The sequence below is a fragment of the Labeo rohita genome, chromosome 16 (genome assembly GCF_022985175.1).
Source record: "Labeo rohita strain BAU-BD-2019 chromosome 16, IGBB_LRoh.1.0, whole genome shotgun sequence".
NCBI lineage: Eukaryota > Metazoa > Chordata > Actinopteri > Cypriniformes > Cyprinidae > Labeo > Labeo rohita.
In genome coordinates this window covers 10,735,725-10,751,088 of record NC_066884.1, presented here as the reverse complement: position 1 = coordinate 10,751,088, position 15,364 = coordinate 10,735,725, and the positions used below count along the sequence as shown (strand labels likewise).

The window sequence follows — 15,364 nt, the reverse complement described above, 5'->3', positions numbered from 1 at the left end:
TACAGCCAGGGTTGCCAGGTTTTTACAACAATATTCACCCAATTGCTACTCAAAACTAGACCAAAACTAGCCCAATGGCGTCTCGAGGGGGGTCCCCTGTTAAAAATCGTGCATGTCATACATGTTTTTTGGCAGGGTTCCCCTGATAAAATAAGCATTATGGGGATAAATATCACATTTTGGGGTCGCTTCAACCCGCGGATGTGAAAAACAACCCGTGGCAACAGTGTTAAAGTAGCTCAATTCCACTGGAAAACCACGGACTTGGCAACACTGGATACAGGATTCTTCAGCTCAATCTCACATTCACAATAAAACATTAGTATAAATGTCTACTGAGGAAAGCGATATCTTTGTCGTACTATCTTTGCATCTATTAAGGGTGATCTCCGATAACAGCGCCACTCAGCGCATTCATTGGCTGTCTTACAACGTGTTGTTGAAAGCAACTATAACTTGTTGTAAGCTTGTTTACAATCCCGTTCCAGTCTCTTAACATAAAAGTCTTTACTGTTGACTCACTCATAAAAACCTGTTTCCATCTAATCGCAAAATAATGTAACTAAAATCACCTTTATGAACACACACAGTTTCCCAATTCTAAATACTATTATTAAATACTACTATTATTTATATAAAATATTCAAAAGTACAAAGGCAGTGCTCTGATATACAGCATTACATTTACATAAAACATAGGCTAACGTGATGAGATTTTGCCCTCAGCCAAAACTGTTTGCTCTGGAACAAATAATAGATTTATGAGACCAAAGCCTACCAGTTAGATTGACCCAAAACGAATTATATCTCATGTTTAACCACTATAGAGACATCAGATCCAGTGCCAGATTCCAGAAGATCTGGCCGAGGTAAGGCTGCGTCTGGCGGATTCATGAGTGCTGTACGGCTGCTGACGCCCTGGAGCTCACATCTTTGAAAAACATTTTCAAATAGACATTATCTTTATTCACAAACCGAATATTTAAACAAGTCAAAAAAGTGCGTTCTCATCTAAAAAAACTCTTAAAACTATATTCTGTGGCACAATTGTGAATTTTGGCATCCGGCATGACACTCGCTACACCGCAAGCGGAGTAATACAAACAGTAAAACAGTTGGAGTTCCGACATCACTAGAATATTGCACTCTTATCAGCCAATCAGATTCGAGGACCAGAAAGAGCTGTTGTATAATATGATATAATACATAATCACATAGGTGAACTGTTGCTTTAAATAATTCGGGTTTAAGAGTGAAAGTTTGTGTTGACTTTAAAGCTTAAAGTTTTTACTAATGATTCTTAATGGCTTATTAATGAAAGGTATTATAAAGCGCTGTCTTTTTAAATAATCAACAACAAACTTTTCACTGTCCCTGAACAATTACTATGAAGCAATTGCTGCAGTCTCTATATTATGAAAATTGTAATTCAAACATTTGGCAGTAAAATAATTTGCTTATCCTCTCTCAGATTTATGTAGGGTGACAGGATCAAGGTGCAACTTTAAAACCTTCCTTGTTCATCTGTAATGCTTTCTTCCACAGAGCTTTCAAGCACTTGTGTACATCAGCCAGAGGCAGAGTGTGTTTGCCAAAGGCTAAACTACAAAATGGGGACCTCGAGTTCCTGTTTATTTGCTGTGTCTTTTAAACATCATAATCAGGAACACTTGGATTCTGAATTTTTATGTAAATTGCGCGTAAGCCGATTACAAGGCAGGCAGTGGCAGCGCAAACATTATTTATTTTATGGACCTTCAATTTTCTGAGCAGATGAGATAAAGGCAGAATAATATTATGTGGGTAATCATCATGCTGTGTTATTATGACATTATAAAGACGTTTCTCATGTCACACAAGGTAAATGACTCTCTTCCCCCTCTCTTTCTCTCTTAAAACCAATGTCATTCTGCTTCTCATGAAAATTTGATGTCCACCTATGTGACTCAAATGCGTTAAAGTGAAATTTGCTGCGTTTTTACAGGGGTTAATTTAGTCGAGTTTCTGGTGCAGAGGTTAGCAGATGTGTTCCGCCCTCTTCATGGCTGGAAATCCATTTGTGGTCACATGACGAGTTCGTCCAGCAGAAATAGTATGTCGCGCTTGCCTTTATAATAGTCTTTTACAAGTGGAAAATTGATGGTTTTCCAAGCTTAAATCTAATGTAGAATCATACTAATTCAGGAAAAATTGCCAAGAATAAATGACCTTTTGAGGTAGTTCTCCCATCCAGCCACTAGGTGACCTGAATAGTAAAGTAGTTCAATAGTGAAGAAGCTCATAACAAAGCTCAAAAGGGATAGTTCACCCAAAAAACTGTTACAATTTAGACACATATGTATGGTTTTCTTTACTTTATAAAATTGTTTAAATAATTTGGCCAGTTTAATAAACAAAAAGCAATGTTATATCAAGGCCAAAATGTATTCTTTTTTTCTTTCTTTCTTTCTTTCTTTCTTTCTTTCTTTCTTTCTTTCTTTCTTTCCCTTTTTTCAAATTAAGGCATATACTTTTTTAATCTCCCTCAATTTTATTTTATTTTATTTTACTTTATTTTATTTTATTTTATTTTATTTTATTTTATTTTATTTTATTTTATTTTATTTTATTTTATTTTATTTTATTTTATTTTATTTTATTTTATTTTATTTCCAACCCCAAACTATTTTATTTTTAAGAAATTAATACATTTATTTACTAATGATGCAATAAATTGGTCATAAGTAACAGTAAAGATTTTTAGATTGTTACATAATATTTCTATTTCAAATAAACACTGTTCTTTTGAGTTTTCTATTCATCAAATTACCCTGAAAAAAAATTACTTTTCTCAAAAATTATTTTAGCACAACTGCATTAAACATTGATAATAAGAGATAAAAAGAGATATAAATTAAATTTAAGGTAATAAAATATAGATATAAAAATTAGACAGCCATTATTTTAAATTGTAATAATATTTCAAAATATTACTTTTATGCTTAATTTTTTATTATCACAATACTGTTTTTAATGTAGTTTTTGGCCTTGTTGAACATGAGACTTTTCAAAAATTAAAAATAAATTACCAAACTTATTTTATTTATTTTTTTATTATTATACATATATATATATGTAAAAAAGTGAAAAAAAAGTGGTAAAGATGCAATATTAATTAAGATATTAGCCTAGTATTTCACCTACCTGACCGGAAATGATAAGAACAAACACAAATGTTGTCAAGATTCTTGCACTGGAAACATGTTCTCACTCCCAACTCGTCACATATTGACGCTTGGTCCGGACCCCTTTAATATCACTTTTTGACGCTGAAGGTTCCCTTTTGCATAATTTTTCGACGCGCAGGGTCCTCCATTGTTTTCAGTTGTTTGTCTTAATTTAATGGTTTGCATGTATTTGCAGATACTCCCAAACATTAGCGTGACGCATTCGGACACGATACACACAAGAGCCAATGGAATTTCACAACATCATGATGCAACTGGTCACGAAACACTCAAGAGCCAATAGAATTTCACAACAAGGCTGTCAAAAGGCTGGCGGCATTTTTTAAATTTGCGCACAGACAGACCACAGCAGCACACAGGATGACGGACGAAGACGGCGATCTATTCTTCTCACAAATCAATCGTTTTGCTCGGAAGACTTGGAATATTAATACTTTTTAAATAAATAATGAATATAGTTGTATGTGAGTGTAAATAGTGTAATATAAATAAAACTGTTGTGACTATTTGCATTGAAAAAAATCATACCCCAACATATATGCAATAATAGCAATATTATTACCCAATATATAATTTAATCATGACGATAAAATTCCCAGTGCCTTTTGCGTCAGCACATTGACGCCAAGGGTTTCTTATTTAAAGCACTGGAGGACCCAGTGTACGTCGAAAAGTTATGCTAAAGGGGTACCCTGAGTGTCAAGAAGTGACGCCAAAGGGTCCTGACCAAGCGTCAATATGTGACGAGTTGGGAGTGAGAACGTATTGGCCAACCACAAACATCTTTTGTTCGTCAGACAGTTTTCTGCACTCTTCTCCATGATTTGTTATAACTTTTGGCAGTCTATAATACTCCAAATGTTTTTCCCGGTCCAATTACTACAGCCCAAAACATGACAATAACTGACCATTTAATCATTTATAGGACTACCTCAAAAACTTCAATATCAAGGTGCTTTAGTTTTAGTGCTTCTACAGCAGCTTGACTAAATTGGATACATGGAGAGAGAGAAAATTCATTTCCCTTTCGGTTTTCTCTCCTCTCGCCAGCACTTCACTCCATCAGCTTTCCTTTTATCCTTAAGTCATTTTCCCTTTCTCTTTCTCACTCTGTGAACGTCTGCACTCTCCATCTCCACCTCCACCTCGCTTCCCCACCGCAGCATCCGGAAAAAATTCAAGTTCCGAAATGGAGCAACAGTTGTATTGTCACCTAAAGCTTTTTTTGTTCCCTTTTTACCTGATTTATTTTCCTGTTTTCTCTGAATGACAGAGCAGGCCTGGGATAACACAGAGTGAAAATCAGCGCCGAGAGACTGTATGCTGAGTGATAGAACGAAGGAGGGAGAGAGAGAGAGAGAAAGTTTATAAGGCGCGGTTTTGGAGAAATGTAAGAAAGAAGCGAGGGAATCTGTGGTGACCAGCTGCAAGAGAGGAGATAGCAGAGAGAGGCTTTTAATTCCCAATCCCTACAGAGCCTTTGAAAATTACCAATCTTCTTATCACAGACGCAGGGCTGCTTATGCAAATTGTTGTGGAGTGGAACGTTTAAACGGAAAATTACTCGACAGCATTTTTTTTTTTTTTTTTTTTTTTGCCTCCTTCTCTCCCTCCCTCCCCCCACATGCACACTTCCACATAGAAAGCCTGTTTCCAGTCTCAGATAAGAAGATGAATTGCTCTTCGCACTTTGAAGCACGTCAGGATTTAAAGACTCCAGCCTAGCTGTGGTCTACGACTGCTGCTCTTTCTGGCTTTGTCAAAAAAAAAAAAAAAAAAATGATGGTGAGCGGCGAAGGGCATTTCAAAACAACATGGAATCTACGCTTCCAAATGTTAGAGCCGCCTGCCGAGTCGGAAAAATATATATTGAAACGCACTCAGCAATCAAGTTCCATTCACTGTTGTTCATTATTCCCACATTTGTTGGTTCTACACTGGATCTTAATTTCTCAACGTGACAAAGCAAAAGATCCGCAGGGGGGTTTCGGTCTTAGACGTTGAAAGTCCAAATGACACTTTCGGCAGTTTTCCAAAATTCTTTTGAAAACAGAGCAGGGCTTCCTCCCACCGCGGTGCCTTATCAGAGGCGAAGAGCATCAGAGAGCCAGATGGGTTTTGCGAACACCGTTCAGCCAGAACTCGAGCGCGGCGGAGAATGCGGCTCTCTCATGCTTGGCCAACAGCTCTTGACTCTAGGCCACAATTCAATTCTGTCTTTGAGAAATCATTTTCAAAGCATGTCTCTGTATTGAAGAGAGAGCCTATAGAGGTCAATTGATGGCAGCACCTTCATTTCGTATCGTGGTATTGCGTCGGTGGCGGGAACCTGTTTGGAAAATTATGGTGTAATTTTGTTCTTTTATTTCGTGCGGGTCCTTTTGTACCTAGAAGGGCTGTTCGTACTGGATAATGACTGTTGATTTATTGATTTTAACAGTGGCGGGCAACCAAGAAAGAATTTATTCTATAGATTTTTTTTTGTGTACAAATCTATTTGTCTTGAGTCTTGCTTTTGTTATTAGTCTATTAAGAGTATGCTGCTGGATGCTGTCTGAATGCATTTTCAGTTACTATGGCTTACTCACCAGGCACTACTAACTTAAAGGAGAAGTCCACTTTCAAAACAAAGATTCACATATAATGTACTCACCCCCTTGTCACCCAAGATGTTTATGTCTTTCTTTCTTCAGTCGTAAAGAAATTATGTTTTTTGAGAAAACCATTTCAGGATTTTTCCCCATATAATGGACTGGTGTGGTGCCCTGATTTTGAACTTCCAAAATGCAGTTTAAAAACGAAAGAAGGGTCTTATCTAGCGAAACGATCAGTTATTTTCATTTAAAAAATACAATTTAAATGCTTTTTAATCTCACACGCTCATCTTGCCTTGCTCTGCCTTGCTCTATGTATTATGGCTCAAGACAGTTAAGGTATATCGTAAAACTCCAATCATATTTTCTCCCTCAACTTCAAAAATCATTTCAAAATCATTCTACATCACTGCAGAAGTACCGACCTAGTCTTTACAAAGTGAACTTGCAAAAGAAGATCAAACACCCTCAAAAAAAATATAGGCGATATAGGATTTTGAAGTTGAGGGAGAACATGAGATGGGAGTTTTTTGACATGCCCTAACTGTCATGACCCAGAAAAAAAACATTCCAGGCAGAGCAAGACAAGACAAATGTTTGACGTTTAAATAGTATATAAATTGTATTATTTTCAGGAAAATAACCGATTGTTATGCTAGATAAGACCCTTCTTTCTCAGCTGGGATCGTTAACAACCGCATTTGGGATCGTTTGAAGCCGCATTTAAACTTCATTTTGGAAGTTCAAAATCGGGGGCACTATATCAGTCCATTATATGGAGAAAAATGCTGAAATGTTTCCCTCAAAAAACAGTAGAAAGAAAGACAAGGGGGTGAGTACATTTTATGTGAATCTTTGTTTTAGAAGTGGACTTCTTCTTTAACTAGTGTTTTTGGTATCTTGATAGTAGCTCATTGTTTTTGCCTTTCTTCAGTGAAATGTAACATAGCAGAACATTGATGCTGCTTTAAAGAGTTAGCTTATTTATTATTCACCCTCATGTCGTTCCAAACCTGTAAGACCTTTGTTCATCTTCAGAACACAAATGAAGATATTTTTGATGAAATCTGAGAGCTTTCTGACCCTGCATAGACAGCAATGCGACTGACACATTCAAGGCCCATAAAGGTAGTAAGGACATCATTAAAATAGTCCATGTGACATCAGTGGTTCAACTGTAATTTTATGAAGCTATGAGAATACTTTTTGTGGGCAAAGAAAGCAAAAATAACTTTTTTCAACAATTTCTTCTCTGCTGTGTCAAGTCTCCGACTATTTAATGATGTCCTTACTACCTTTCTGGGCCTTGAACATGTCAGTCACATTGCTGTCTACTGTTTGCAGGGTCAGAAAGATCTTGGATTTCATGAGAAATATCTTTATTTGTGTTACGATAATGAACAAAGGTTTTACGGGTTTGGAACAACAGTAATTAGACAGAATTTTCATTTTTGGGTGAACTATCCCTTTAAGCTTCAAGGGAATGGCGACCAGGGGTTGTCAAGCTCCACAAATCTTCTGAAGTCATATGATAGATTTTTGTGAAGAAAACCCAGAATGTTAAGTCATAATTGTCTCCACTGCAGGTCACAACACCTCAAATTTGATTATATGCATATGCATACAGAAATAAGATTTGAGAGTGAAAAAGAAGATTTTAAGGCAATCTATGCATGGCTGTAGAAAATCAAGGGCATGTTGTTGTATGTAATACGTTTATAGCTTTTTATAAGTGAAATCCACTGGTCAGCATTCACACTGAATGGAAAAGAGCAGCATGAACATTTTGCCAAACATCTCTCTCTCTCTTTTTTTTTTTTTTTTTTTTTTTTTTTTTGTGCTTAACAGTAAGAAGAAAGTCACACTGGTTTAGAATGACATGAAAATGACAAAATTTATTTTGGGTGAACTGTTATTATCTTTAATTATAGATAATAGTGATTTCTCAGACTTGTTTCTTCTTTATTCTGTCTTCCAGAGGCAGCTGAGGAGGAGGAAATGTTATCTGCTAATCGCTGGAGTGCTGCTTCTTACTTTGCTTATCATTATTATTGCAGTCTCAGCCAGAAAATGAGAGCAAGACCACAGGTGAGCTGCGTCTGGTGTGCCCAGTCTGTAATATAAATAACAACATAAAAAAGAAAGTAAGAAAAGACACCGGAGGGACAACACTAATCAACAGAATGAAAATAAAACAAATATTCTGACGTATTATTTTTTAAGCAAGTGTTTAAAATTAGCTTAATATTGTTTTAATAATTATAATAATTGTTATTAAATTTTTTTTGTCAGGTTTTCTTGGATGATGAGAACAGCATTAATTTGAAATAGAAATCTTTTGTTAACATAATGATTTTTTTTTTTATTTCACTTTTGTCCAATTTAATTTGTCTTCTTATTTATATATACAGAACTTACCAAACATTTGGAATCATTATGACTTCTAAATGTTTTTAATGAAGTCTTTTATTCTCACCAGATCTGCATTTATTTAATCTATTTATTTTGAAAGATCATGTGAGGACTAATGATGCTTAAAATTCAGCTTTGAATCACAGGAATAATTTACCTTTTTTAAATATACTGCAGTAGAAAACAGTATATATATATATATATATATATATATATATATATAAAACTTCTGACCAGTAATGTATATATATATATATATAATATATATATATATATATATATATTTTGATGAATAGTAGAATTTTTTTAGTTTTTTTGATGAAAGAACAGAAGCATTTATCTGCAAAAGAAATCTTTTGTAACATTATAAATGTCTTTATCATTATATTTGATTAATTTAAAGCACCCTTGCTAAATAAAAGTGTTAATTTCTATAATTTATTGGTATATATATATATATATATATATATATATATATATATATATTATATATATATACCTTTCAAGCTTTTGAATAGTATAGTGTGTAATGTTACAAAAGCTTTTCATTTCAGATAAATGCTGATCTTTGGATTTTTCTATTCATCAAAGAATCCTGAAAAAATTTACTCCACTGTTTTAAATATTGATAATAATAATAATAATAATAATAATAATAATAATAATAACAATAATAATAATAATCATGTGACACTGACGATTGGAGTAATGATGCTGAAAATGTAGCTTTTATCACAGGAATAAATTGCATTTTAAAATATATTCAAATAGAAAGAAGTTATTTTAAAAAATAAAAAATATTACTGCTTTTGCTGTATTTTGGAACAAATAAATGCAGGCTTGGTGAGCAGAAGAGAATTCTTAAAAAAATAAAAAATAAAAATAAAAATCAGTGGCCATTAAAACTTTTGACTGGTGGTGTAATTTAAAACAATATTTTTATTTATTATAAAAATTATTTTAAAATATTGCATTTGCCATCAAAAATTGAATTTCAGGTGCTTCTAATACAATGATTAAAACAAACAAACAAACAAATAACTATACGTTCTGCATTTATCACCAAAATGCAGTTTAGAACATTCTAAACAATTAATTTTGACTGAAGCAGGTCATTTAGACATCTGTTGTCGTCACTGAATAGCAATAGTCGTCACTTTAGTCTCCAGCTGTCCTTTGTTTAAAACTTTTAGAGTAAATCATCTCTGTGAAAAAAAGTGTCACAACAGTCTTGCTTACCTAATTGGTTCTTGACATTTGTGTAACCTGAAGCGGCGTATCAGAATGCTATTTTTCACCACGAAAAGCCATGTGATGAAAGCACTTCAGACTAATATTTCACCCATGGGCAGGCTCTCTGAGGGGAGTGGGATTTTATCAGTTAGATGGATTACCTCCTCATTCATCTCTGAAAGGCCAACTGACAATTACACTCTTCTGTTATTCATTTATCCTTACAATCTACTTTTATTCGTTCATTGACTCATTCATTAGTTCATTGGTTTTCCTCATTCATCTATCCGTGAGGACGAAGAGTGTTGGAAACTGGGTGAGGACTGACTCCATTTCCATGAGATGTTTATCTATGTGTTCGATCTCTCGCGGCCTCCCTCGGGGAGACGAGGCTGAGTGACAGCCTGGACTCCCTCTCGTATCGATCTGTACCCTCTCCGCTCTCCCGCTTTTCCTCTGGCAGCAAGCACACACACACCTCCTTTTAAGCGGCGTGTGTGAAACTGAAAACAGATAGCATCTTTAATTAAGTAGCTCTTAACTCGCATTTGTGAAATAGAGTGAAACAGGGAGCAGAAGTTGTTTGAACTTTGGTGCTAAGATCTCATCTTTTACCAAGCACTTGAGCAAATAAGAACAGTTGAGAGATTTTGTCACTAAAAAAAAAAAAAATCTCACTCAACTCAAGCACGCTCTGCCATATGCACTGTTCACAAATGGAGAACTCTTAAGTACTATTGATGTAGAGATTTCAGTATTCCATGGCTTCTGTTGTTTTGACCTACATCTATCCCATTTATGCTATTATTATGTATTTATCATTTAAATACCAGATTTTTAGAAGAAAGCCATAATGGATGCTTTTCTGTGCAAAAGATGCTGCCATGTTCTGAGCGCTGTATGGTTTGAGTCCCTATTTTTATTTATTTTTTATTGTTTTATGAAACAAAAAGTCATGCTGTTCCAAACGTGTGTAAAAGCCTTTCATGCAATTTCTTAGTTAATATAGATACTATTATAGTTTTTATTAATATTGTTATATTTTCTGATTTCATATTAATTTTAGTTTTTAGTAATTTGTTTCTATATTTTTCATTTCACTTTTAGTATCATTAATTTTAGTATATCAAGTTAAAGTAAATTAAAAAGATTAATAATTATATAAATTAAGAAAAAAGTCTTTAGCCTTAGTTGAAATCAGGACTAAACAGTTCTATAAAATTTTATTTAATAGCTTAGGTAATTTGGTTAAAAAAGGTAATTTGGTCATTTTGGTTACATTTATATAAAAGTTTAACAAATTACATTTTACAAAATTTAATTTTTTTTTATTTTATTTTATTTTATTTTTAGTAAGTCACATTCTCTCAAAAGAATGAGTAGCAAGTTGCATAAACTGCTTGCTTGTTTATTTATTTATTTATTTTTTTTTTTTTTTTTTTTCTGTGGGTTTTGATATTTATTTTTTCATTTAAATTATTATTATTTATTATTATTATTATTATTAATTATTATTATTGTTTTGTAAGGTAATAAGTCACAGTCTCCCAAAAGAATCAGTTATTTTATTTTATTTTATTTTATTTTATTTTATTTTATTTTATTTTATTTTATTTTATTTTATTTTATTTTATTTTATTTTATTTTATTTTGTTTTGTTTTGTTTTATTTTTAGTAAGTCACATTCTCTCAAAAAAATGAGTAGCAAGTTGCATAAACTGCTTGCTTATTTATTTATTTATTTATTTTCTGTGGGTTTTGATATTTAATTTTTTTTAATTGTTCATTTAAATTATTTATTATTATTATTATTATTATTATTATTATTATTATTAATTATTATTATTGTTTTTTAAGGTAATAAGTCACAGTCTCCCAAAAGAATCAGTTATTTTATTTTATTTTATTTTATTTTAGCATATCAAGTTAAAGTAAATTTGGTTAACAAAGGTAATTTGGTAATTTTGGTTAAATTTATATAAAAGTTTAACCATATTACATTTTACAAAATTCAAAATTCATTTTGTTAACCAAATTGCCTAAGCTATAAAATAAAATATTATAGAGCTGTTTTGTCATAATGTCAACTAAGGCTAAGGATGGTTAAAAGTAAGTAAATAAATAAATAAATAAATAAATAAATTCATTTATTAATTCGTTCATTTTTGCTTTTGCTATGCAAGAATTCAAAAGTGATAATAAAGACTTTTACATTGTTATATAAACTTGTTACATAAAATGTATGCAAAATTCTGTTCAAATTAGTTTTCAAATTAATTTTCTCAAGGGTCATGTGACACTGAGGACTGGAGTAATGACTGCTGAAATTTCAGCTTTACTATCACAGGAATAAATTATCTAACAAAATATATTAAAACAGAAAACAGTAATATGTATATATATAAATATATATATATATATATATATATATATATACACATATATATATTAACCGTCAGTTTTTTTTTTTTTTTTCTTTAAGTAATGAATTTTTAAACATTGTTTTAATTTTACTTTCTGTTTTAGTTTTAGTTCACACTAAGAACAATAACTGTAACAATAACTATAAAGTTAATAATCATTCAAATGATTTTAATTTGGGGTGAACTGTCCCTTTAAATATAATTACATTAATAGCGAAGCTGTTTAGTTGCTCACCTCTCAGTCCCCGATTAAGCGTGTCTTTTATTTCTCAGGTTGACTCTAAGTTCTGGATAACTGCTTTAGGAGACCCATGTAGCACCGTGTACCAAATCATGTTTGCAGACCCTATGGTTTTTAGAGAAAGGAGTGGGGAAAGGGAGGGTTTCACCCTAAGCTGTGCTGTTTGGTCCAGTGCCATAACAGACTATAAGCTCAGGAGAGCTTGCCAGCTTGTGTGCTAGGGACCAGCTCCAAAAGCTGCCTAGATTTATAGAGAATTAACAGCTCTGAATCTATGTAAACATGGGCCATTCGGATCTGGTGAGACTTTTTTATTTCACGCCCTGCACTGTTTGTCATTATTTCTTTCTACATCTCCTTACAACCCCAAGCTGTTCGCAGCCTTTTTTTTATGTAAAATTAGAAATGATCCCTGGGTGACATACAGTATAAAAGGTACACCTTCGACCCTGCTTAAACCGGATAGTAACATTGTTTGCAGGTGGATGGTCAAGTAAGCGGGCACCACTAAATACAGGTGTAAGCAGGTTCAAAACATTTTTTGATTTAATCACTCAAACCATTTTTAAAGTGTAGCGTCAATGATAATCAACGTGTGTGTTCTGGACAACAAGGACCTCCTACACACCTGTCAATCACTCCTCAGTTGTCAATCAGTTCTTTAGATTGATTTATTGAAATGTTTCTGTTTTTTACTTATTTATTGTAATTTTCCTCTTTTTTGTTTGTTATCTTTTTATTTAACATTCACTGTAATTTATTTATTAAATGTTTAATTTATTTAAGTGTTTTTTTTTATTTAATTTTCAAATTGTTTATATTATTAATTGATTATTGATTATTGATTATTTTATTTTATTTTATTTTATTTTAATTTTATTTTATTATTTTTTAGTTAGTAAGTCACATTCTCTCAAAAGAATCAATGGCCAGTTGCATAAACTGTTTGCTTATTTATTAATTTATATATTTATTTATTAATTAATTAATTTATTTATTTCTTGGTCGGTGGGTTTTGATATTTTAATTTTTAAATTGTTTATTTAAATTGTTTTTACTTCTTCTTCTTCTTCTTCTTCTTCTTATTATTATTATTAGTAGTAGTAGTAGTAGTAGTAATTAATAAGTCACAGTCTCTCAAAAGAATCAGTGACCACTTGCATAAACTGCTTATTTATTTATTTATTTATTTATTTATTTATTTATTTTTATTTATTTTAGTGGTATTTGATATTTTAATTTTCAAATTGTTTATTTAAATTCTTTTTTTTTTACTGATTATTAATATTATTATTCATTATTTATTTAATTTTACATCATTATTATGTTTTTGTTAGCAAGTCACATAGAATCAATAGCCACTTTAATAAACTGATTTTATTCTGTTTTATTTTATTTTATTTTATTTTATTTTATTTTATTTTATTTTTTACTTTCTTTTACTTTTATTTAGTTATTTATGTGGTTTTTGATATTTTAATTTTCAAATTATTTGTTTAAATTTTGTAATTATTAATAATTATGAATATTTTTTGTCACATTCACCAATAAAATCAGTGGCCAGTTGCATACATTTATTTTATTTTTATTTTTATTTTTATTTTTATTTTTATTTTTATTTATTTATTTTTTTAATTTATTTTATTTTATTTTATTTTATTTTATTTTATTTTATTTTATTATTATTTTTAGTTGTTGTTTTTGATATTTTTATTTTCAAATTGTTTAAATTATTATTTTTAACTAATTATTAATTAATCATTACTTTTTTTGTTAGTAGGTCACATGCTCTAAATACAGTCAGTGATCAGTTGCATAAACCGTATTTATTTATTTATTTATTTTAGTGGTATTTGATTTATTTATTTAATTGTCATTGTAACTTCATACCTTAAGTCAGATACATTGGTCAAATTTCAATCCCAAAAGTACAGTAAGACCGATTACTTCTAGTTTGTCAGACTACTTCTAAAGACACTGCCTTAATATATATAGTGGCTATATTTATAAAACTGCTCATCAAAGGTCCGCAGGAGATGCATTTAATGATGATTGTTTATGTCAGTTATAAGCAGAAACGTGAACTTCTAAGCAGAAATGTGATCACCCAAAGTAAAAGTTAAACCAGGTATACACAAGGCCTAAGATGTTTAGAAAAAGTTACAAGTGACAAACTTGGGTGGTTAATAGTGAGATCATTCACAAAAGCAAAAGTGCAAAGTATTAAAAAGGAGCAAAGGATTATCGGAAATGTGCTGGACTGATGTGTTTGGAAACAGACAGGGTGGCAGAGGGAAGAGCGTAGTGCATAATATATCAGTTTAATGATTCAGCAATGACAGAAATAACCGGGGAGCCGCTTTGCCTCTCAAATCAATAGCCCTGCGCTTTATGGTGCTCTAAATAACGCAATAACTGCTCCTTGACACTTATTCCTGCGAGTTGTGTTGCCAATGCTGCCCTCACATCTTGTTTACAGACTCATTCAGGGGAAAGAGATCCTTCAATATGCATGTCAGCGGCATGAGCTAACTACAGCTGATCCTTCTGCTATAAGCTGGTGAAATTGAGAGCAATTTGAGAGCGGCCCCAACTCATTGAGTCACCAATTGCTGAAAATGAACCCTCAACAGCATGACAACAGACTATTACGCCGTTTTAATGTTGTGACCGTTATGCATTATCATATAGTAGCATTTAAATGGCAGTCAATTAGCAGGTTTAAGAAGGAACGTGAGAGTCCTCAAGCATTTTCAGACCCCAGTGGTGTCTGGATCCCTGAAGTAGCTCACCTCTTATCTCACGTCAGCAAATGTCTAGATAGAAAGTGATTTTTGACAGGTGAAATTTTAAATTATTTTTTAAGTTAGTAACTCTCATTTGTGCTTGGGGGTGAGTGAATAGAAATGTTATTTGTTTACATTCATATTCATATAAACTCTATTTATTAAAGAAAAATGTCATTTCCACAAAAATATTAAGCAGGACAACTGTTTTCAGCTTTGATAATAATAGGAAATGTTACTTAAACATCAAATTAGCATATTACAATAATTTAAAAAGGCTTTTTTTTATGTTTTTTTTTTTTTTTTTTTTTTTTTTTTTGTTTTTTTTTAAATGGCTGTCATGTATTTTTAATTTGCAATAATATTTCACAATATTACTGTTTTACTGTTTATTTATTTTTATTTATTTATTGATCAAATAATGCAGCCTTCAAGAGACTTCAAAAAC

General features: G+C 31.8%; 1 protein-coding gene across 7 annotated transcripts in view; it reads left to right on the top strand.

Moving 5' to 3' along the window:
* The window catches only part of tsnare1 (T-SNARE Domain Containing 1), a 250,043-nt gene that overhangs the window by 141,585 nt on the left and 93,094 nt on the right, over positions 1–15,364 (top strand). For 6 of the 7 annotated variants that reach the window (XR_007829269.1, XM_051130353.1, XM_051130351.1 and 3 more), the window contains exon 11: positions 7,800–7,909. Coding sequence is in view for 6 of the 7 variants with exons in the window: in XM_051130353.1 (XP_050986310.1) it covers positions 7,800–7,895 (96 nt within the window). In the remaining variant the exon portion in view is untranslated. Of the gene's footprint in view, positions 1–7,799; positions 7,910–8,113; positions 8,174–15,364 lie in introns of those variants that run through there. The other variant, XM_051130354.1, reaches the window with a different exon arrangement.